Here is a 22292-nt window from a genome sequence, read left to right as displayed (position 1 = left end):
TTACCAGTATTTCTTTGGTTTTCTTTTTGGCAGAACCAAACATTTAGCTGGATGTGATGGCTGCTGTTACAGCCACACAATTGTGGTAACATTCAATCACACCACACACAATACTTCTATCAGTCTCACCACACTTATGTTTGGGTTTCTTTAAAATCTAGGATTTAATTTACAGAATAAGTGTTTTTTGTTTAGAATGCAACACATCATAACACTGTATACTAGAATAATTTTAGTTTACACTGTTATATGTTTTGCTTGATTTAACCTTTGTTTGTTTTGAGTTACCTGAGTGCTCCAGTCCTTCAGGGGAACAAAGAGGTGGAGAAAGCCTATAGACTGCAAATTGGTCCATATCACAACTCAGCAGGGGGGAATGGGATTCTCTAATGTTAGTTTCAGTTAGATTTTTGTGTGTTCTCCCCTTTGTGTCTTCTGTGTGGCCTGGTCAGCCAGTACTTAAGTTTCCCCTTTGTCTCATTTAGAGAGGTCTGTTTGTTTGAGTTGGTCTGAGTTGAAGTTTGTTACTTTGTCCTCTTTTATTGGCCCTTTGTCTTTTTAAAAAAAAATTATTTACCCAAGTTTCTGTTTTGGGTTAAGTAAAAACCAATTCTTTTTGATTTTAAACTTGCGCCTGGCTCAGCTTTGACTGCTCGGTCCATCACACTGGGTATGATGGCCAGAAAGAATTATGGTTTGGATGGCTTTAGGAGACTGAACCCCACCTTGAAGGGATTTTGATTAGGTCCATCCTCTAACAATGTGGCAAATGAATGAACTGTTGATAAAAATATTATTATAATGAAGTTATTTAAATATAGAACATTTACTTGAACTTGTTGGAGCTGGAATACAAGATGCTGTCTCTTGAAACTACTGGAGATTCACTCTCCAGATTGTAGGCTTGATGTTGATGAAAATCAAGCAAGTGTTATCACTAGACAACAAAATACTAAAATATGAATGTTTTAATGGACTTTTAACACCTGATGAAAGGGACTTTTAAAAACTTTAAGTATGTTTTGTTAAGTGCATTAAGTAACCTCCCTGACCAAAATTACTGATTTACTTTGTGAATTTTACACGGTATTATTGCATTTAATGCTTTAGTACCTATTAATAATCTTGTTCTTTCATATAAATGTCCTTTTTGTTCAGTAAAAGATTATTTTCCATTATTTTATGCATTGTTTTATAATATAGGATTTGTTTATAATTCTCAGTGAAACTTTGGACTCTTTTGGAGAATGTTTCACAAAACAGTTTATTTCTGTATTTTCATATCACAAAAAGAATAATAAAGGAGAATCGGTCGCATGCAGTCGGTCAAGGAAGCAATACTTCATGTTTTCCACCAGGGGGCGATGAGGCATCTGCGGTTTCCTGTGACGTAAGTTAGATGCGCCCGCAGTTGTTCCCCGGCGGCTGAGCTCAGTTTTATTTTAGACAAGCTGGAAGGTGGACATCTTAACCGTCCTTTTTGCTGGACAGCCAGAACAGAGGATAGACAGGACATGTCTGTTAGAGTTTTCAGAAGAATGTGCTCTTGTTAGGAGTTAGGTCTGTCTTCTCCACGTGCTTCCAGAGTTTTACGTGGTTTCATAGTTTTTTACAATTATAGTGTTTTAATGGGACGAGAAGACATTTCCCGACCGCGCAGGAAGGAGGACATCCCGGACAGGTGAGAGACACTTGTCCGGCAGCTTGTAGATTTGTCTCGTTGTTCTCAGTCGGTTTTGGTTACGTTTTTATGGATGTACGAGGAAGAAAATCTAATCAAAACTGAAAAGAAACCAACAAGCTTTCCTCTGGTCCTGCTCCTGTATGAGAAATCCATATCAATTCACCAAGTTATTAAAAGAAAGAAAGGCATAAATCAGGCAGCAGGTCAAATACTGAAACATCTGATTATTTCAAATTTAGTAAACTTATCAAACTAAGCCCTCCCGCCATTTTGCGTCGAGTAAAATCATCAAACTATATTTGTGTTATTTTATTGACCACTTTAGTTCTTGACCGCTTGGCGAGCAACTGGAAAAGGTTTTGTGTAGCAACATGTTGAAGACCCCTGAGCTAACAGGTCAATATCTAGGAACCAGAGATGGTATTCCACAGTAACATGTCCTGGGTGACACCATCAGTTGTTGCTTATCCACCTTATTTGCTTTGCTGCTGCTCTTTAAATTTCTGCTGGGTTGTTTGGTTTGAATGCCAGGCAGATGGAGTTGGGTTATGATGGATGGAAGAGATGGTTTACACTTCTTCCTTCTCTCTCTGCTCCATGGAACCTCCTGATCAACTCCTCTGAGTTCTGGGCTCATAGTTCAGGTGTTGTCTGAACGGTGGAGATGCTAATCAGCTGCTATATAGTATCCAGAACCAGACTGAATTATAGTCCAAACATGCAACGCCTCAACCCAGGCAAATGATGCACTAAAGTCTAGAAAAAGAACTAACCAGAAGTAATGTAACAAAGCTGCTCCAACAGGCTGCCACCGTGAGTGGTGCCATTCTATACATTGACATTGAAGAAGAATTAAGCTGGCAGCTAGCTGTTAAATGAAAACGGCAGAAAACACAAGATGATTCATCTTTCTGCAGGTATGCTTGACTCCTGCTTTATTGCTGTTGCTGGTTTTCCTGAACACAAAAGAAAATGAAAATGTTTTTGAGTACTTGATTGATTTATCTCCGATCAGATAAGTTCACGGGAAAATTGACCAGTGGTGCATGATTTATTTATTTTTTAACAAGGTTCACAATTGGTCTGAAAAGCTTTGTAAATGTCTGAAGGAAAAAATGAGAATGGATAATTGTTAGTGATTGTAGACTGTAGCTGATAAATGCATGCTCTGCCAGAAACAGTAAAAGCCGTTCTTCCAACCTCTTTGGTCTTTAGACAACTTTACATCAGGTTTAAGTCAGACCTGTGGCTCTTTATCTCTGTTTCATTTAATCTATAAACAGTTTAAATACATCAAAAAGTCGCTTTGAGGGACGCAGCAGTAATCAGCGACGGACACCATGGGCCTTGCTTAACAGATCTGAATGTTAGATCTGGTAGTAGAGCCCATCGAAATAAATCTATGAAATAACCGCTTGCTACAGACCTGAAGCAGAAGCTGTCCAAACATTGTGTGTTTTGTGATTTGAAGCACAGTAAGAGACAGTCACAGAGAGACAATCATGGAGACAGACAGGGTGACTGTGGGTTTGTGTCCAACAGGTGGCAGGACTACACAGCGGTGGGGAAGAGACTGAAAGGAACTCGCTTCATCGCCTTCAAAGTCCCTCTGAAGCAGGTCAGCAGCGTGTCACAGTGGACTCTGGGAAAAGAAGTGTGTCTGTTTTTACCAGTGACACTCTGTCTGCTTCTGCTCAGGCTTTGATTAGGACGCTCCCCCCCTCTGAGGTGTTTGGTCCCTGGGAGCTGCTGGATGCTCTGAAGGAGGACAACTATGAGCTGGGGCTGATCATTGACCTGACTTTCACAACACGTTATTACAATCTGCAGGTGAACACACACGCACACACAGTTGTGTTTTCATGACTTGTGGGGACTTTACATTGACTTCCATTCACTTTTTACAGCCTAAACCCTTAACCTTAACCATCACTAATACCGACTTGAAAAGTTTAAAGTCAATTAGTCCCTTACTTCAACGGCCCCTGGGGGCAGACATGTTGTGAAGCTACTGAACTTGAGGCGATGTGTGTGTGTGTGTGGGGGTGTGCGTGTGTATGTTTCTGCAGGACCTTCCTCAGTCACTGCTGTGTGTTAAGATCTTCACAGCTGGCCATGAGGTTCCCAGTGATCAAACCATCCTGAGCTTCAAGCGCACCGTCCACAGGTTCCTCCGAGACAACCAGGACAACGGTGAGGAAGAGCTGAGCCACAATTTCCTGAGGGAGTCTTCCCAAAGGATCAATAAAGTACAAGTCTAAGTCTAAATAGACAATAAAATCAATGACAAAAGAGTTAGTTTTAATGAGATAACTTTCTAAAAAAAAGTTGACCTATATGAACATCAGGTATATATCAGATTATTTCTGTCCTTGTTCATCTCTTTTTCTATTTGTTTAAACACCAATTTCTTTTGCAGACAAGCTGATCGGGGTCCATTGTACCCATGGACTGAACCGCACCGGCTACCTGATCTGCAGGTAGGTTCATCCAGACCACTTGCAGCGTGAGCAGGAGCCACAGGCCACTCTAACCGCTGTGTGTGACCTGCAGGTATCTGATCGACGTGGACGGGATGGCCCCTGCCCAGGCGGTGCAGCGTAAGTCTCGTGCTTTCAGACCCCAGCAGGAGGATTCTGTGACCGATCTCACTCTGCTGCTGTTCTCTGCAGTGTTCAACTCGTCCCGGGGCTACGCTATCGAGAGACAGAACTACCTGGATGACCTTCAGCACGGTCCAAAACGGAGGTGACACATCATGTCCTTTTCCACCAACCCAACAGTCCGCTCTCACTTTCTGATCAGCATATTAAGCCTATTACCATCCAGGCAGTGACGCTGTCATACCACCAGGCAGCTAGAACAGCTCTGACCGCAGTAGACTAGTAGTTTAGGAAGTGACTGCACACATCAGCAGGTTTTAGCTGTACAGAAAGATGAGTCCTGGTGGACTGAGTGGACTGAGTGTCCATTTCCTGTATTATCTCCGTCAGTTAAAAAAAACTGATTTATTGACATCTGGAGGAGAAACTGTTGCTCTATATAGGGAGCAGCTCCTGGCCCCTGTGGCCCCTCTGGCCCCTGGATCATTAGGGACAGTAGTTGGGAAAGTGGAAACAGAGTTTACTCATCTAAATGTTGGAAACTTGTTCTTTGTTTGTTAAATTGTGCAGAAAAATTTTACCTAAAATCTTCTTCATGCTTTTGAGAGATTTTTATTGGATGATTGCCGGGTGACCATCTGCTCTGATTGTTACCACAGTAACGCGGGCATGGAGGAGTGTGAGCAGGAGCCACAGAGAGGCCAGGCCGTCCAGCGGCCGCCTGTCGCAGCTTCCCCCAGGAGAGTGCACTGCAACTACTACAGGTACATCCCATCTCCCTTTATGGACATGTCACTGTCTCAGTTTCCTTGAAGCAGGTTGCCGTAGGAACATCTGAAAGCTTTCTCAGGAGCGGCAACACATTCCTTCCCACTGGCTCAACTCAGCTCTGAACCACTGACATTTTACTGTAATTGTGAAAATAAATATTATAATGTTATTAAACATTATAATATAAAAATATATAAACATTATGAAAAAAAACATAATGAAAATAATATTATAAAATGTGAAAACATTAAAAATACATAAAGTTTTTTTAACCCATAATTTTTGCTAAAATGTAAATAATAATTAGCTATTCTGTATTTTCTAAATTAAGACATGAGGTGTCAGAAGAAATCCAGAACAGTTTTAAAAACTAAATAAAGTTCTTTAGTTTCAAATGAACTGTTCCAATAATTCTAAATCATTAATGAAAGATTCATAAATGTTAGAGTACTTGTGACATAAAACATATTTAAAGCATAAAACTGTCTTTATAGATTTAAACATATTTTAATAATCCAAACACAAATGTTTTAAAAAATCTATGAAAAAAGTCAAAACTAAATGTCGTAAAAATATTTTAAAAATGCCTCATAACATTGTTCTTAAAATGTAAATATTAATTGTTGTTTTAATTATTATTGTATGTGAAATTCAATAAATGTTTCATTTAACTGAGTAAGAAGGAAATCCTGAAGAACAAAACAAATATGTTTATAAAAGTGAAGCAATGTTCATTCTTGTTTTGTGAATCCTGCAGGTCACATCGGCGTGGAGGACCGAGCCACCGCTCTCACCCGTACGCCCCTCAACCCGCCCACACACCCCGCCCTCCATTACTCGCTCGCCCTCCTCCATTACTCGCCCGCCCTCCATTACTCGCTCATCCTCCTCTGGCTCCTCCACCAGCCTTGTTCCATCCCTACAGATGGGCCCCTCAGCCCCCAGCTCAATGGAGAGCCCCTCATTCAGGCACCAGCAGGTCCAGGTACCCCCCTCCACCTGTTTCACAGTGGAACTCCTCCTTTGCCTTGCTAGACAGAGGTGGAGCTCTTCCCAACCTTCCTCATTACTGCCCCAACTGGACATCTGTTGCTAATGGAGACGGATCAGCTGAGGGCAGGAGTGGGCCAAATTTAAGCAACCAGGTCAGAACCTCCCAGAGACCCAGTGCTAACGGATACGATGGCTGTTAGTTACCAAGACAAAGCAGGTTAAAGGGGACATAACGTACAAACCCCCTTTTTTTTGCCCTTAACTCAGTTTTTTGTGTAATTTGAGCCTCTAGCAGTGCCATGTGTCCTTATTGCAGTCCAGGCTTTCAGACTGTCCTCACTGTTTGAGCTAAGCCTAAAATTGAACTCAGTCTGTTCGTTCAGATGGATCCCATCCACAACAGGTCATCTCACCAAAAACTCCCCAAAAAAAGTCAATTCAACTGAATCAAAAACGCACATTCAAGGTCAAGTTCACTTTATTTTTTAACCTGGTTGAACAGTTTTCTAAGGAAACTCAGCAGATTGATTCCTCCTGGACCAACATGTAGTGACAGCACAAACAAAAATGCCTTTTTTTTAAAGAATTTTTTTGACTCTAGTTGGATTTATTATATTTTTTTGACTCCAGTGTTTCTTTTTTACTCTAATGGGCTTTATTTTAAAGTGCTCAGACAGAAAAGTAGATGAGAGTTAGAGCGCCCACTTTAAACACTGCGCCACACGGCGCCCTGGGAAATGCCTTTTTAACAGGAAGAAAGTTCCAACAGAACCAGAACGGAGCTCAGTGTGAGTGGCCATCTGCTGCGACCGAGTGGAGCAGGGCTGGCCCAAGCCTCTATGGGGCCCTAAGCGAAATTTGGTTTTGGGGCCCTCTAGTTCTGCTAACAATGTGGACTGGCTACCATCAGCAGTCTGATCATTAGACCATTCACACACCTGCTATAAACTTATTGCATCTCTGGCAGTGCTGTTTACATTATATACATGTATAATATAGAATACATTTATTGGCCAACTGATTTCTGGGTGCCGATTTGCTTCATTTTGGGGGACTGTGATCTGCTGATACTTACACATGAAGCCCATCTTATCCCTTAATCTTATCTTCGTCAGCAAAGGTTTAAAAATCAGCCTCTGTCCTCTTCTGCTCTACAGTGAGAGATTTGACTGAGATCGGCCCAACAGGTCAGGTAATCTGAATGATTACAGTTAACAATATTCACCCCACTGTTACTAACTCAATGACTTTCATGCTATAATTAGCGACATTTCATTACAGACAGAAATTAGCGACATCAGCCAAAATCAGCAGGTCAGGCTTTTTAAAAATCGGTAACCAGGGATCGGCCAGAAAACTGCAATCGGTGCAGCTCTACACACATATTCATGACATTCTTTGATTAAATAAATTTCTCTTAAGCGTTACTCCAAAAGCTAAAAATGTAATTTATACCAGATGAGTCTTTCTCCCCTGAGAATGTGGACCGGTACCGGTACTGGACTGATTCTGAGCCTTCAAATGATTTTAACAGAAGTTTCACATAACTTAGAAGTTGATGTAAAAATAATGTTTGTTTTAGCTACAAAATGATTATGATCAGCAGCAAACAACAAATCCCCAACTACAGCATAGAGCAGCTCATCGATGTAGCAGCTATGTAGCCTGACGTAAAAACATTTTGCTGGACAATGTCAAACACTGAGAAGTTTTAATTATTCTTATCAAACGTTATCAAACACGGCATTTTGAAGTCAAAAATACCTCAGAAATATACAGAGCCACCATGAGAATCAACTCATGTAAAGTTTAAACTCAGTTTCACACAAACACAAAGACCCTAGCATTATGTTTGGCTGTTGAACTGGACCGTTCCAGGTCGCTATCAGGCTAGCAGCTTTACAAATCTTTAACATTACATTACATTACATTACCAAGACACATTAAAACAAACCTTTATCTTGTCTTTTTTTCTATTCTAACTTTTTATTTTCTCCCTCCCTGAAGGATAAGTCCTTTTTTGAGACCGGAACTTTGGACTTTTGGATGCGCTCTGCACTTTGCATGGCAGCTCATGTTACCGGTGAAGCATGCGGTACCTACCACGGCCACCAGGGGCCCCCAAGAGCCCCTTTTCTTTTTTATCAATAAAATAATTTCTACATACATTATCATAATATATTATTGTAAAAACAAATCACTTTATAGTAAAATTGGATGTTTTTGATATTACAATGACATAGAAATTATTACAAAAAAAAAAAAGCTAAACTGAGGGGGGCCCCTTAGTGGCCTTGGGGCCCTATGCGGCTGCTTAGTTTGCTTATGCCTAGGGCCGGCCCTGGAGTGGAGGTTTGAGGAGACAGCAGAGACAACATTAGCTGTGTTAAGAGCAGCACAGTTCTGGTACCAGCTGCTGCTGTCTTCACTTTTTTTTGTTTTTCATCTCTAGATCAGATTTTTTATTGCATATAATGATGTTCTTTTTACAACTCTTCCCCTAAGTGATCCAAATAAAACTTTATTTCATTGTAACTTTTAGTTTGGCTTTTTTTGTGTTGTTTAAAGCAGCTTTAAAAGTCTGTCATTTCGGTGAAAACCCTTTGAGGATGTGTTTCACTTTTTGTGCTGACAGATCCCTTATTTTTCCAATTATTGTATGTGATCATCTCAGATACACATTCATCTGTTTTCTTTATAATAAATATTTTCTTTATAAAAAAAAGTTCACTGTATTTTTGTTGTGGAACAAAATGATCCTCTGAGTTTATGCCAGTATAGTCAAATCGTCAGACTGAATCCGAGAAGGCATAGTACTTTCTGAATTATTGAGGGGTTAAAGGTCGCAGGATGCAGCTGTAGAGAAGGCAACTGTTGCATGGTCTGCTGCTGCAGAGTGCATTGCCGCCAGTGTAGAGCTTGTCCATCCATCAACCAGGAAGTAGATGAAAAGAAACCTCAGAGGAAATCTTCAGACAGTTCTGGACACCTGGAGAAGAACAGGTGAGAGCCAGAAGGGGCCTGCTGGACAACCTGGACAAATCACTACAGCAGAGCTACAGGCTGTAGTTCTGCTGTATGGCTGTAATGTAATTTTACAGCTGGACATTAATGATCAGGCTGAAATCTGGGAGCAGTGCTGTGACCTGAACCTTCAGAGTCACATAAAGACAATTACAAAGTCGGCCTTCTATCACCTGAAGAACATTTCCAGGATTAGAGGACTAATGTCTCAGGTCTTCTGGTTCTGGTCTGCTTTGCATCCAGAACCAGAACCAAAAAGAAAGCAAGAAAGAAAGGAAAGCGGATATTCTACTCCGGTAAGACTTTAGCACACAAGTAAGTCACATTAATTTCAGTTTGCAGTTACTTTAATATTTTAAATATCTAAAAGTATAATAACATTATATATATTAATATATGCTATTTAAAAAGTTTAACCACTGTAGATGAAAACATAAGATTAGAATCTCTGCCAAATTTAAATGACCTTTTAATGAGCTGCAACTGCTGCGGTGTGCGCATGCGCCTCAGCTGTCACGACTCGAACATCGCTGCGGCTTCTGCGGTGGAAACATGGCGATGAGGGCGCTCAGAGGGATGGTGAACGGGGCCATGAGCGAGTTTTCATCGGCCGTCAGCGGGAACAGACCGACGGCCGCCGCTCCGGTCCACCCGGCCGCCGCCGCCGCCGCCTCCAGGGAACATGCGATGGCTGTTAGCCGGGATTACATCTCCCAGCCCCGCCTGAGTGAGTGTGTGGATGTGTGTGGTGATGCTGTTTGTTTCTGACAGCTCAGAAGAAGGTCAGAAAGGTGTCAGTCACTGAACGTCATCTGTTAACAGCTGATATAGAGATGAATCCTTTGCTCACTTTTGTCTTTCTGTCCTCATTTTTTCCAGCTGATTCAGACGTTTTTGGAGACAGTTTGGGGCTTAAAGTGACAGTAAACATTACAACAACTTTGTCTCAGTCAAGGAATGCCAAGGCTACTGTATGCTGGCCACCGGTTTTATGGAGGGCTTGGGGCAGAATTTGATCTATGCCACCTTCCCCCCAGAATCCTGAACAGTACCAAAGCTGCTGGGCTCATAAAGCCAGAACTTTGCTCATATTTCTAAATGCAAGTCGAAAAATGAGAAGGATTTGCTGTTTGCTGCTCTGTGTAACCAGGCCGACAACTATTAGAGATAAAATGGATTTGCTTGCTAACTTCAGTAACCTGAAGCTTTTTATTTTTCCCAGTGCTTCACTCAGCATATTCTGCCATCCATATTGATTCCCTTCAGTTTTTCAGTTCACAGGTCATTAACCTCAATCCTAATCTATTTTCAGACATGTAAACTATTCTGGATCCAGACATTAAACAGCATCAGCATAAAGAAAGATCCCCATCAGCAGAACAGAGCAAGATGTTGAAGTGATAAACAAAAGAGAATTTTCTGCACCATATCAACATCTATAGACATTGGCCATGACTAAACTTGGCCACAAACAGGTTTTCTAGGTGAACAATGACCCCAGGTCTACAACCAGATTAGCTCTCTACATTTGGAGTGGCCATCAAAAAAACCTTCAAATATCCAGTAGAAAATCTGTTTTCAGGACTGAAATAAATTCAAAGAATTCTAATTGACTTCATGTCAGTAAGAAAAACATTCTGGATTTAGGTGTGTGTCTGAAGAAGGCTGTGTTTCACTGGGTTGCTGCTCTCTGTATTTCAGCCTATAAAACTGTTTCTGGAGTCAATGGTCCTCTGGTGATTTTGGATAAAGTCAAGGTAAGAAGCAGAAATGTGTGTAGAGTCTGGAAACTATTATTTTGTCCACATTAATCCAACTACGATTAGACTCACCTCTGCAGACACCTGAAGCCCAGCTAAGAATGTTTCACACCAGCAGTTTGTGGCGATTCAGTGGGATGACATCCAATGGGTTTCTACTGCAGAGTTAATTTGGAATAAAATATAAATGTCAGGATTCTTGAGTCTTTGTCAAACCATGACATGTCAAGACTATTCAGTAGGTTTTGAATAGTGGTGTTAATGCTTGCTGGTCATGTGTCACTTGAACAGTTTCCAAAGTACGCTGAGATTGTCCATCTCACTTTGCCTGATGGTACCAAGAGGAGTGGGCAGGTGCTGGAGGTCACTGGCTCCAAAGCTGTGGTGCAGGTGAGACTGACATTTCCAAACCTTCCAAACAATTCAGTACTTTATGTCTCAGTAACGTATCTTAACTTATCAGGTAAAACTAAGAAAACAGAAAAAAACTGTAAAATAAAAACATTTGCTTTAAATGTTAGGATGTTAAAAATATGTCTAGTTGCATAATGTAAATTATTTTACTGTTTTATGTTTTTATTGATCAGTCGACTTTTCCTAAAAAGGTACAAATTAGTGATATTTCAAAGAAAGTTCACCCTCCACCACTAACACCACTGGAGCTTAAAGTTGGTCTTCTGCTGCTAATCAGTTGAAGAATGGTAATTAGCATTATTCCCAACTATAAAAAATAAATCATTGTACAGTAATAAAGATTATTACTGCATAATGATAACTGACCTGAAACAGGAACAGTCTAATTTGATTTATTGTGAGATAATGATGGAAAAAAATATATTTTTATGGTGTATGTAAACTTCTGGTTTCAGCTGTATAACACTGAACAGAAAAAAAGGTGATAGCTTCAGTACAGTAATAATATTATTACAGAACCATTACTACATGGAACGTTTATTTGGAAATTAGTAATTGCGATGCAATTTTTAAAAAACTCCTGAGTCTGTTTGTATTCATAAATAATGGGAACATTAAGGACAATCTTTGATTATTATAGCAAATCCCCTCTGAGGTCTCACTGTCAGAGCAACGTCCAGAGAAACAGCAATAATTCCCAGACCAACATGGGGATCTTCAGTTCAGAGCAGCAAGACAGGAAAATACAGCACCAATATCTTCTAGCAGCCATTAAGCACGGTGGTGGAGGAGAGGTGGTGATTTGGGTTTGCAATGCAGCCACAGGATCTGGGCACCTTGCAGTGATTGACTTTACCATGAACTCTCAAATATCCAGTGTCTGCAACAGGGAGGCTGAGAGAGAACAAAGTCAAGGTGTTGAAGAAAACAACCCTGAGGAAAAGCTTAGAAGTCACACAGATTGAAAACATCAGAAGACATTGGGGCAGCCAAAACCTTTTACCAAAAAAATGAAGTAAAATTTTAAAGAAGATTGGGCTAAATTGTCTCCAGTAAACTAGACAGGCTCCATTATTACTGCATTTCTCCCGCTCACCTCATTTGATAAGCTTCCATTCTGCTGTTTGTATTTGTCTAAATTCTCTGCAGGTGTTTGAGGGCACTGCAGGCATCGATGCAAAGAAGACCAGCTGTGAATTTACTGGAGACATCTTACGGACGCCTGTCTCTGAGGACATGTTGGGTAGATGTCTTCGCTCTCCATTCAGCCATATTTAGTCTAGTATGTTTCCTCTCAGACAGCAGAGCAGAATTTTTCATACGTTTTCAGGGCGTGTGTTTAACGGTTCTGGCAAACCCATCGACAGAGGACCGGCAGTGCTGGCAGAAGACTTCTTGGACATCATGGGTATGTCTGTTGTGACTTTTAGTTTTCAGAATATTTACTCAGTGTAAAATGCTGAAGTAAAGACGGTTCCCCATGTTTTCTAAAATCACTGTGACACAGTCTTCCTTAGTGTGTCTGTGTCAATGTGTGTGTTGTTCCACAGGCCAGCCCATAAACCCCCAGTGTCGCATCTACCCAGAGGAGATAATCCAGACCGGCATATCTGCCATCGATGGCATGAACAGCATTGCTAGGGGACAGAAAATCCCCATCTTCTCTGCTGCTGGGCTGCCACACAATGAGGTACACATGCATTCACCAACATGGTGTATTCCCATCTCAGAGCATCAAAACACCTAAAAGATTAGTTTCTGTCCACAAACTGACAGACTTTCTAAGGTGTTAACAAAATGTGTGTGAGTCAGACAGAGTTCATTCTGGAGATGTACCAGTGAGACTTCTATTGGCCCACACCAAATTCTGGTTTTCCTGAGTTCTGGCCCACTGATTCTGTTTTTAGAAGGGACAGGTAGCCCTTTATTGATAACTCAAGACACACACACACACACACACACCCACACACCCACGCCCCCCCACGCCCACACACACACACACGCACATCACTCAATGGACAGATAAAAATATTGACATTATCTAGAACACACAAATCTTGAGACAATGTATGTTAAAAACTCTGACAGTTTTGGGGAGAAAAGACTTGCAGTCCTCATTAACACCTGGGAGCTGCAGTGACCTTTGGCTGCTCCTTAGACTGTCCACCATGTCCATAAGGAGGGAGTGAGACATTGTCCATCACAGCTCTGGTCTTCTTCAGCTTTCTGTCTCTCACTAACTGTTCCAGAGAGCCGCCTCATTCCTTCAGCTGACTGTAGTCAGCTGAAGGAATGAGGCTTATTGAGTTTTATTGAGGTTTATTGAGTCTAATAGAGTCCTTCACCTTCACCACTGCACTGTTATGGCAACTTCTATGTTTTTGTGAAAAATCAATAATAATAAAATCAGTCAATAATAAAATGTATTCTTATGCATGTGCAGATTGTTAAAAGTGTGACATTTTAGTATTAATACATTAATCATTTATTAATTATTAATACAAAAAAATTCCCAGTTTTCAGAACTAGTTTTTTCATTGAATCAAAGTTAACAGAATGTACTTTTTGAATTGTTCTTCATCAGAAAAGCTGCAGTCTCTGTGTGCATGCCAAAGAGAACGTAGATCTGGAGCACACCTCTGGGATTTCCAAACCCGTTGTGCTCTTTGACAGAGGCAGAAAGCTCAAATGGATAAACTTTTATTTAGTATTTTCATATGTTGCACTCACTGATTGGAAAAGGATCTGATTTTTGACATTGTGACGGGCCGTTCACCCGTCAGGTCCGATCAAGCTGCTCACTGTTCTTTTTTTAATGAACCAAACAAAAACTGTGCAGCCTCAGGCTTCTAACACTAGTATTTCTAACTAGTGTTAGAAATACTGCAGGTTTTATTCTAATTGACCATTTTAGCAAAATGAAGTTAAGCTTATGGCCAATAAAAATTCAGGTCATTGTTTTGTTCCAATATGAAGTATTATGCAATGTGAGACATTTGTAAACATTTCATACCATTTACAAATATATCTGAAAACATCTTAAAAATTCAACAACAGAAAAAAAGCAAAATAAAAATATTAAAAAATGAAAAAACAAAATCCTACATCAACAACACATAAAACACAAATACAAATAAAATGGGTAAGTTAGCAAGCTAGAAATGCCAAAACTGAACAAAAATCAATTTCAGCCTAAACTTAATGACAAATGATAAATGATGGAGAGAATCTTGAAATACATTCTGAACTGGAAACTGAACCAATGCATGAAGCTGCATGGTGGTCTGCTGTTCTTTGGTACCACTGAGCTATCTTCCTGCAGCAGCATTACCCAAACTCTTCATTTCTTAACATTCCATTAAAGGGGAGCAAAAACATCAAACATGTCTATCTGTCACTTCAAAGTTAATTCTTACTTGTTCATATATTTCAGTCAGCTTCTTATTTCTTTTGTCCTAAATATCTAGACTCTGTTTTCTCTGTGGATGTCTGAGATGTGTAGGTTCTGCTTAATTACAGGTTGTATAAAACTTAAAGACAGTTAATTTCCTCTCTGTTGATAAATTCATTCGATATCATTTCCTTTGAGATTTTATTCATATGAAAAAATGTTTAACGATTTTGTCTCTAATTAAGGTGGAAGGTGAATAAATCACCTTTTCCGAGAGTTTGGGACTCATTTCCTTTTTTTTCCCTGGTCTTGTCAGATCGCAGCTCAGATCTGTCGACAGGCCGGTTTGGTGAAGAAGTCCAAGGATGTGATGGACTACAGTGAGGACAACTTTGCTATTGTTTTTGCAGCCATGGGGGTGAGATCCTGATGCTGTTCTGTCCCAGACTCACTCTGACTAAGACACCCTGTTCTTCAGTGCGTTCACTCTCATTCACGTTAAATGTTTCCATACTGTCTGATGTTACAGCCACCAACATCACTGCGTTTTATTCTGTTATGTCCTAAATACAAATGCCCCTTTTCCATTGTCAGCTCCAGCTCCACATAGTTCTACTCATTCTCTACTCCACACAGAACCTGCTATGTTTCCATTGAGAACCTGATGGATGAAGTTCTGGCTTGAAGCCCCGCCTCCAGCCACCCTGACCCCCTAACCGTTACATTAAGCTGAAATGAGTTGACATTAGTCATGCTAAAGTGACAGTGTTTCCATTAAGCAAATGTATTTCCGTAATTTCAATTTGCACAATTTTACGGTTAATGAAAACACAGCTACTCACATTTGACTCTGAATACTTTGGTGTTTTTGTGTTTGACCATTGTACTGTATAGTGCTCTTCTAGTCATACCGAAGTTAATCTAAAGCTGAAATATCTTTTGTTGTTTTCTGTGTTTAATGTGGACAATTTACCAAAATAAAATGATTGATGATGATGATATCTTTTTAAATTGATTTTTGACACAGCTGTGGAGTAATCAACACATCCTTTCTCTCTCCTTAGGTCAACATGGAGACTGCCAGGTTCTTTAAGTCAGATTTTGAGGAAAATGGATCCATGGACAATGTCTGTCTGTTCCTCAACCTGGCCAATGACCCCACGTATGGCTTTTTTCTGAGATGTGTTTGGATATCGGCTTTGTAAATAATGTGTATATTAAGCTGAAGTCTTGGTTTGTGCAGCATTGAGCGAATCATCACTCCCCGTTTAGCTCTGACATCAGCAGAGTACCTGGCCTATCAGTGTGAGAAGCACGTCCTCGTCATCCTCACCGACATGAGCTCCTACGCCGAGGCCCTTCGAGAGGTCAGCCATGTTCTGCTCTAGCATTCATTCTGATGTAACTGCAGGAAGTGGAACCGAGCTTTGGATGTCCTCTCCCAGGTGTCTGCTGCCAGAGAGGAGGTGCCGGGCCGCCGAGGTTTCCCTGGCTACATGTACACTGATCTAGCCACCATCTATGAGAGGGCCGGCAGAGTAGAGGGCCGCAACGGCTCCATCACCCAGATCCCCATCCTCACCATGCCCAATGATGGTACTCCCTCTGCCGGAGCTTAGCATGGTGGCAGCACCAGGGCTGTCACAGACTGAGCCTTTTTCTGCCTTTCAGACATCACCCATCCTATTCCTGACCTGACCGGTTACATCACTGAGGGACAGATCTATGTGGACAGACAGCTTCACAACAGACAGGTAACATCCTCCTCCACAAAACAGCTGTACATTCTCCCACGTTTCAAACAAAACTTTGGTTTTTGTTCCATTTGATTTCCAGTATACAAAGAAATGGATTAGTTTCATGTCAAGTTTCTTTTATTATGGATTGAATAGAATATTTTAATGATTATTTTAATTCTTCTGTCCTCATCTTCTTCCTCTGGTCAGATCTACCCCCCCATCAATGTTCTTCCATCTCTCTCTCGACTGATGAAGTCTGCTATTGGGGAGGGAATGACCCGCAAAGACCACTCTGATGTTTCCAACCAGCTTGTATGTTCAAAGCTCTCCCTGTTCTGCACAAACAGACTTTTACTACACTTTACTTAACCTGTATGCGTGTGTGTGTGGGGGTGTACTGTGGACGTGCGTTCTGTGTGTGTGTATGTAGTATGCATGCTATGCCATAGGGAAAGATGTCCAGGCCATGAAGGCGGTGGTGGGAGAAGAGGCTCTTACTGCTGATGACCTGCTATATCTGGAGTTCCTTACTAAGTTTGAGAAGAACTTCATTTCCCAAGGTGCAGTGATGACCAGATATTTTGTGTTCTTATATGAAATATGTGTATTTGAAATCAAAAGTGGACTTTGTTCAACTTTTAGAGGTGTAGCGAGGTCTAGTCAGGAGTTCTGCTCAGCATTCACTTTGTGTGGTGATAGTGTCAGCGGTTATTATGATCCCTGGGTAGAGAAACAAAGTCTTTAAGCTCTATAAACTGTTGTGTCTGATTTTGTAAGAAGTAAGAAAAAATGAAGCAGTTCTTGAGTTGTCCTCTTGGGGTGGCTAAATATAATAGATTAAAAATGGTATCCCTTTTTGTGATATATGGACCGACTGTTAGCAGCTTAAGCTAAAGCTAGCAACTACTGTATCTCAGGACATGCTAGTTTTACTGATGCTAAAAGGTTGTTTTAGTTCTTTCACAGTTAAGACTGCAGTTGTTCATCTCTAGTTCAAAACTCTAAACTACGACTCAACGCTGACCTTGATATCCTGTCACGGTCATTTTTTGGTGTTAGCAATGCCTCAGAATTACACAAACAATGAAAAAAGTTACACCTTGGTAGGAAGAATATTTAAACATGGATTCACAAAACCAAATTTCAGTTCCTTTCTTTAAATAGATGGGATTCATTTTCATAAATATTGATACAATCTCATCCTGTGTCCTTCTGCTGAACTCAACATTTGTGTATTTTCTCATGAGCTGGATATATTGTTATAACTTGATATTCTACACTTATTTATTTCCAATGGTTGCTGTAAAACTCAGCTGGTAACTTGTTTAATTCAGTTTATATTTCACAACAGTCCAATTCATATCCAATTATTATAATTATATAATATAATAAATTAATAAATGTAGATAGAATCTGTTGCATACAGTCAATATTAATCAAATTTTTAATTCAGTGCAGTTCAGTCAAATCATATAATGCCAATGCAAAGTTCTGGGCCAACGTTTTGCACTGGTTTTACTGGTGCAACAAAACTGTCCAACTGCATCACACTTAACTTCTTAGTTGTACAAGGATATTTATTGATTTCTATTTTTGGGGTTAGTTAGTTAGTTAGTTACCTACCGGTCAGCTACCTTGGTGGAACTAAACAAATCTACTAGGTTACTATGTTCTTAAAATATGGCACCACAAGTACATCAGAGCTGTGATGCGTTATATACAGTATGAGGATAAGTTCTCTAGCTCTAGTGAGAGACGAGGTGATCACAGTTGGAGCCGTTCTAATGGCCTATTTTGCTCCGACCTTGGAACGGTTTTGAAATGAAACTTCATCCTAAAGGTTTAAAGATCAGAACCTGTACACAGACCAACAGAATGCTGGTTTATTTAACATGTGCTGTGTGTGTGTGTGTTTGCGTGTTCAGGAGCCTACGAGAACAGGAGTGTGTTTGAGACTCTGGACATCGGATGGCAGCTCATGAGGATCTTCCCCAAAGAAATGCTGAAGAGAATCCCTCAGAACACCCTGGCTGAGTTCTACCCCCGAGAATCCAAACATTAGCTACACACACACGCACACGCCCATCCACACACTCCACTTCCTGTCCTCTAATCCGGCTAAGGTCTCACTCTGTATATACAGTGTAGTGCTGTGACGCTGTAACCATGCCGATGCTTGCTGCTTTCATCTGACGTTGAGGGTAAATCATCCCGGCATAAACAGGAGAAAAAGAAATGGACTTTTAGAAGTTTGTCTCCAGAGTAAATGTCAGGAGCTTCCTGTGGAAAATAATATGTACACTAAATGTGTGTCAAGAAAATGATTGGGACATAATTCATAAAAAGATTTATGAATTATAGAGGGCGCACACGTCAGCCACTAGAGGGCACACACGGCAGAGTTGAAGTCCATCTGAGGGATCGGTTGTGAAGTGTACAGGAACGCTGTTATTTACTGAATGTCTACATCATTTCTGTCATCGCATGAAGAAAACTGTGTGCTTTGTGTGTTCCACATGTATTCTTTCTGAGGCACAGAAAATCTGATTGAATCTCAGGAAGTCAGAGTGAGCTAAAGTTGAGTAAAAATACTGAAAGAAAACTGCGAAAAGGAGCAAATCATTCAATCAAACAGCTTAATTTTGATAACTTAACCTTAATTAAACTCACCTTGTTCTGCTCGGCCCAGTTTTGCTCTTCTAACTGAAGCATTTAAACTTTTGGTTAGACTCTCTTACCAGTTGCAAAAATATCCTGTATAGATGGGTTTATAACGGCGATCTAGACGCAGTTGTTGCTGTGTATTTTTGATATCATTTTGTAAATTTGCTCCATTGTTTATCCATGTCAACTATGACAGCTCACATAAAGGAAAGCATGAAAAATGCTTTATAATACCAAATAAATGGGCCTGAGCTTCTCAAAAGCTTCTGAAGATTTTTGATTCCCATAAAAAATTCTGCCATTCAGCATCTCTGTCAAATATCTAATCTATCATAAAGAAACTGTTTGTTGCTCTGAGTTTATAAGCAGCCAGCTAGATGGATGCATTTTAATGCCCATATCAGTATAAAATCAGATAACAAGCCAGCCGATCCATTCATGGAAACACAAGTCATTCCTGGTTCCTTCAGCTTTTCTTGACAGACTCTTGTTATCGAGGTGTCAGTCAGAACGGGCTCTTATCCATATTAAAGATACAGGACAGTCTGAGCTGTGCAGCTCCATTTCTCTTTACATATGACAGAAAAAACAGGACAACATGCATTTATCATGCAAATAGACAGACTGGGTTCTGGAGACAAATCTGCCTCGTTTAGAACCAGAGAGAAAAAACTTCAGCTTCATGTCAGAAAACAGGAAGTAGACACCAGTGGAGGTATGGAGCCACTCCTGGTTTATTGTTGTTGACAGGTAATTGTGGAAAAAAGACTATTTCTCACTGATGTATTTAAAGCTGTAGTTTTATCCCAACCTAGATTGCAGATGCAGAACTGACCAAATTAACTTTAATTTATAATTCTGTTAACATTCCTTTCAAAATGAAAAGGTTCTCCTTAGTTTGTGTGTGATTAGAGCACACATTTAAGATCTGATGTGACTGACAGAAAGTCAGCTGATACCTTGGGCTGTCCCTGAATAGATAATCAACATCATAGAATGAATGATACATTTAAAAATATACTGAAATTAATTGATCTCATCTCAATTTTTTCTGTTTTTCTTTTGGTGGAAATCTGTTAAATGTTCAGTTCTGTTCTCAGCGCCTGTTGTGTTTTATTTAGATCATGTCAGATATGAAGAGAACTCAATCAATGAAACTAAAGCATAGAATGTCTTCTGGCCTTTTAAAAAAAAGTTTTTAATTCAACCGTCTTTGTTTATGAGTCCAGCAGAGTTAAGATCTGTTTGGACACAAAAATATTGAATGAAGTATGACTTTGTTATAAAGGTTCCTTTGTTCCCTTCAAACCATGAGTTGAATTACTATGGATTGTATTTGGGTGTGAGCGGTTGACATTGATTGTAAACTCAACATGTTTATTTGTGTGTGTTTCATTGCTGTCTTTATATGGAACATCTGCTGCTGAGTTTTAGTTTTCTCCTTCAGCTCGTCCTGTGATTGGTTGGATGTGTATATCTGATGTCATCAATTATGTCTGACTTTCATTCTCCATCAACAGTCCCACTCTGTATGTATTTTGTATTTCTGAAAATATTTATTTTTCTTCAGATTTACTTATATCATCATTTAAATACATTAGATTTAAGATCAAAAGTATATTTAAAAGTTACACACACACAGACACGCGCCCCACCCCCACACCCACCCACACACACACACACCCACACCCACACACACACACACACACACACACACCCACACACACACACACACACCCACACACACACACACACACACACACACACACACACACACACATACACACACACACACACACACACACACACACACACACGCACACACACACACACACACACACACATACATATATATTGAACTTCAAATAATTCCTAACACTATAAAAACAGAGCTTTGTTATTAACCTGAGGGATTCAGACTGCTTTGTTTATGCTGCACATTGATTGGACGGTGTGATGGTGACAGACCCTTGTCTGATTGGAGCTCTTTATCATTGTTTGTAGTGATTATTGTTCTGGTGGTCCTTTTAAGCCAGACATGCCTGTAATGGCAAAGCCATCACCTGAAGTTAAGCTGCCTGTGTTTTAACAATACGCTCCGTGTGTTGAAATGTTGGATGTCTTCAGGACATGATTGTGTAAAATGATGTTTGTGTTCCTGTTCTCTCTGTACGAGTCGTTTTAAAATCCCATTCATCTGTGTAAACTGTGTTTGTGTTTATGTGCTGTGAGCTTATTGATTGGTTCAGTAGAAACTGCATGCTTTGTTACTAAATGTCTCCTGTCGGTGCCTCGGGTTTCATGTCTGATGGTAAAATAAAGGCTGCTGCCTCAGTACTTCTAGTGGCTTTTATTATCTGCATATTTACATAGATGGAACTGGATTACATGACAAAATATGCTATGTGCAATATTTCACCCTACAAACCCAGATGTTTAGAAAATATTTTGAACATTTTTTGTTTTTACCATGGCTGTGTTTAAATGTATGATATGACATGAAACATATTTATAGCCAGATGTGGACAAGGTTTTACATTCATTCATCTTTTTCTTACAGAAGAATAATCTGACCTTGAAAATTAAGAAAAACTCAACCATTGGTTGGTTTTTTAAAGAAAGATTTTAGCAGCTTTTATTTATTCCTATTTTTATTTTATTAGACTAGATATCCCAATATCATTACACCTAAATAATTGATCACTTTGCATTCACAGTTTTTGCGCTCACACCAAGAGAACTATACATCATTTAAAGTTTAAAGTTTTTTCAGTTCTTTATTCAGCTATTTCAGGTTGCTGTTTGTCCAGCTATTTTTCTCATATTTTTATTTTATTTTGAAATGTAGGTCAGCTGACTAACTATTGAAGTACTGATGTCCCAATGTTTAATTAATCAATTGAAATAGAAATGAGCTGAACTGAAATTGTGATTTGTTGACAGTGTTGCAGAAAAAAATTGAAATGATCCAAGTTCTGTTAAACTAGTTTTTATTTAGGGCTAAACGAGGGCAAACAGTGTCAGAAAATCTCCATCAGTGTTAGCTCTGACTCAGTTCAAAACATGTTTTATAACCAACCAAGGAAGAAGTGCAAAAATATTTGTAAGAGAGACTGAGAATGAGCTTCTTATCAGGCTGCAGTGAGATCTGACGTTTATCTGTCCTTGCAGCTGCAGACACTGACTGGAGACCTTAAAGTGGCAAAGCAGAGAAACCAACAAAACTGAAATAAAGACTTAATAAATGCA

The 22292-nt window shown here is 39.9% G+C and overlaps 2 protein-coding genes across 2 annotated transcripts; both read left to right on the top strand.

Moving 5' to 3' along the window:
- The first annotated feature begins 1380 nt into the window (after positions 1-1380).
- Positions 1381-7338, top strand: LOC114150094 (RNA/RNP complex-1-interacting phosphatase-like). The gene is made up of 9 exons (XM_028026304.1): positions 1381-1681; positions 3227-3302; positions 3383-3514; positions 3754-3877; positions 4104-4164; positions 4238-4284; positions 4357-4432; positions 4947-5051; positions 5816-7338. Exons 1-9 carry the CDS (start codon positions 1629-1631, stop codon positions 6249-6251), a joined length of 1110 nt encoding a protein of 369 aa, XP_027882105.1. The 5' UTR covers positions 1381-1628; the 3' UTR covers positions 6252-7338.
- A 2232-nt stretch (positions 7339-9570) lies between these two features.
- On the top strand, positions 9571-20726 carry atp6v1b2 (ATPase H+ transporting V1 subunit B2). The gene is made up of 14 exons (XM_028026142.1): positions 9571-9802; positions 10777-10832; positions 11127-11225; positions 12399-12492; positions 12580-12657; positions 12800-12939; positions 14957-15058; positions 15705-15802; positions 15884-16007; positions 16086-16236; positions 16312-16394; positions 16587-16691; positions 16810-16939; positions 18305-20726. The coding sequence occupies exons 1-14, from the start codon at positions 9628-9630 to the stop codon at positions 18439-18441; spliced, it is 1572 nt and encodes a 523-aa protein (XP_027881943.1). The 5' UTR covers positions 9571-9627; the 3' UTR covers positions 18442-20726.
- Positions 20727-22292: the final 1566 nt, after the last annotated feature.

This window comes from Xiphophorus couchianus, chromosome 8 (genome assembly GCF_001444195.1).
Source record: "Xiphophorus couchianus chromosome 8, X_couchianus-1.0, whole genome shotgun sequence".
NCBI classification, from domain to species: Eukaryota; Metazoa; Chordata; class Actinopteri; order Cyprinodontiformes; family Poeciliidae; genus Xiphophorus; species Xiphophorus couchianus.
The sequence above is the reverse complement of the archived record's forward strand: the minus strand, read 5'-3'. Positions and strand labels throughout refer to the sequence as shown.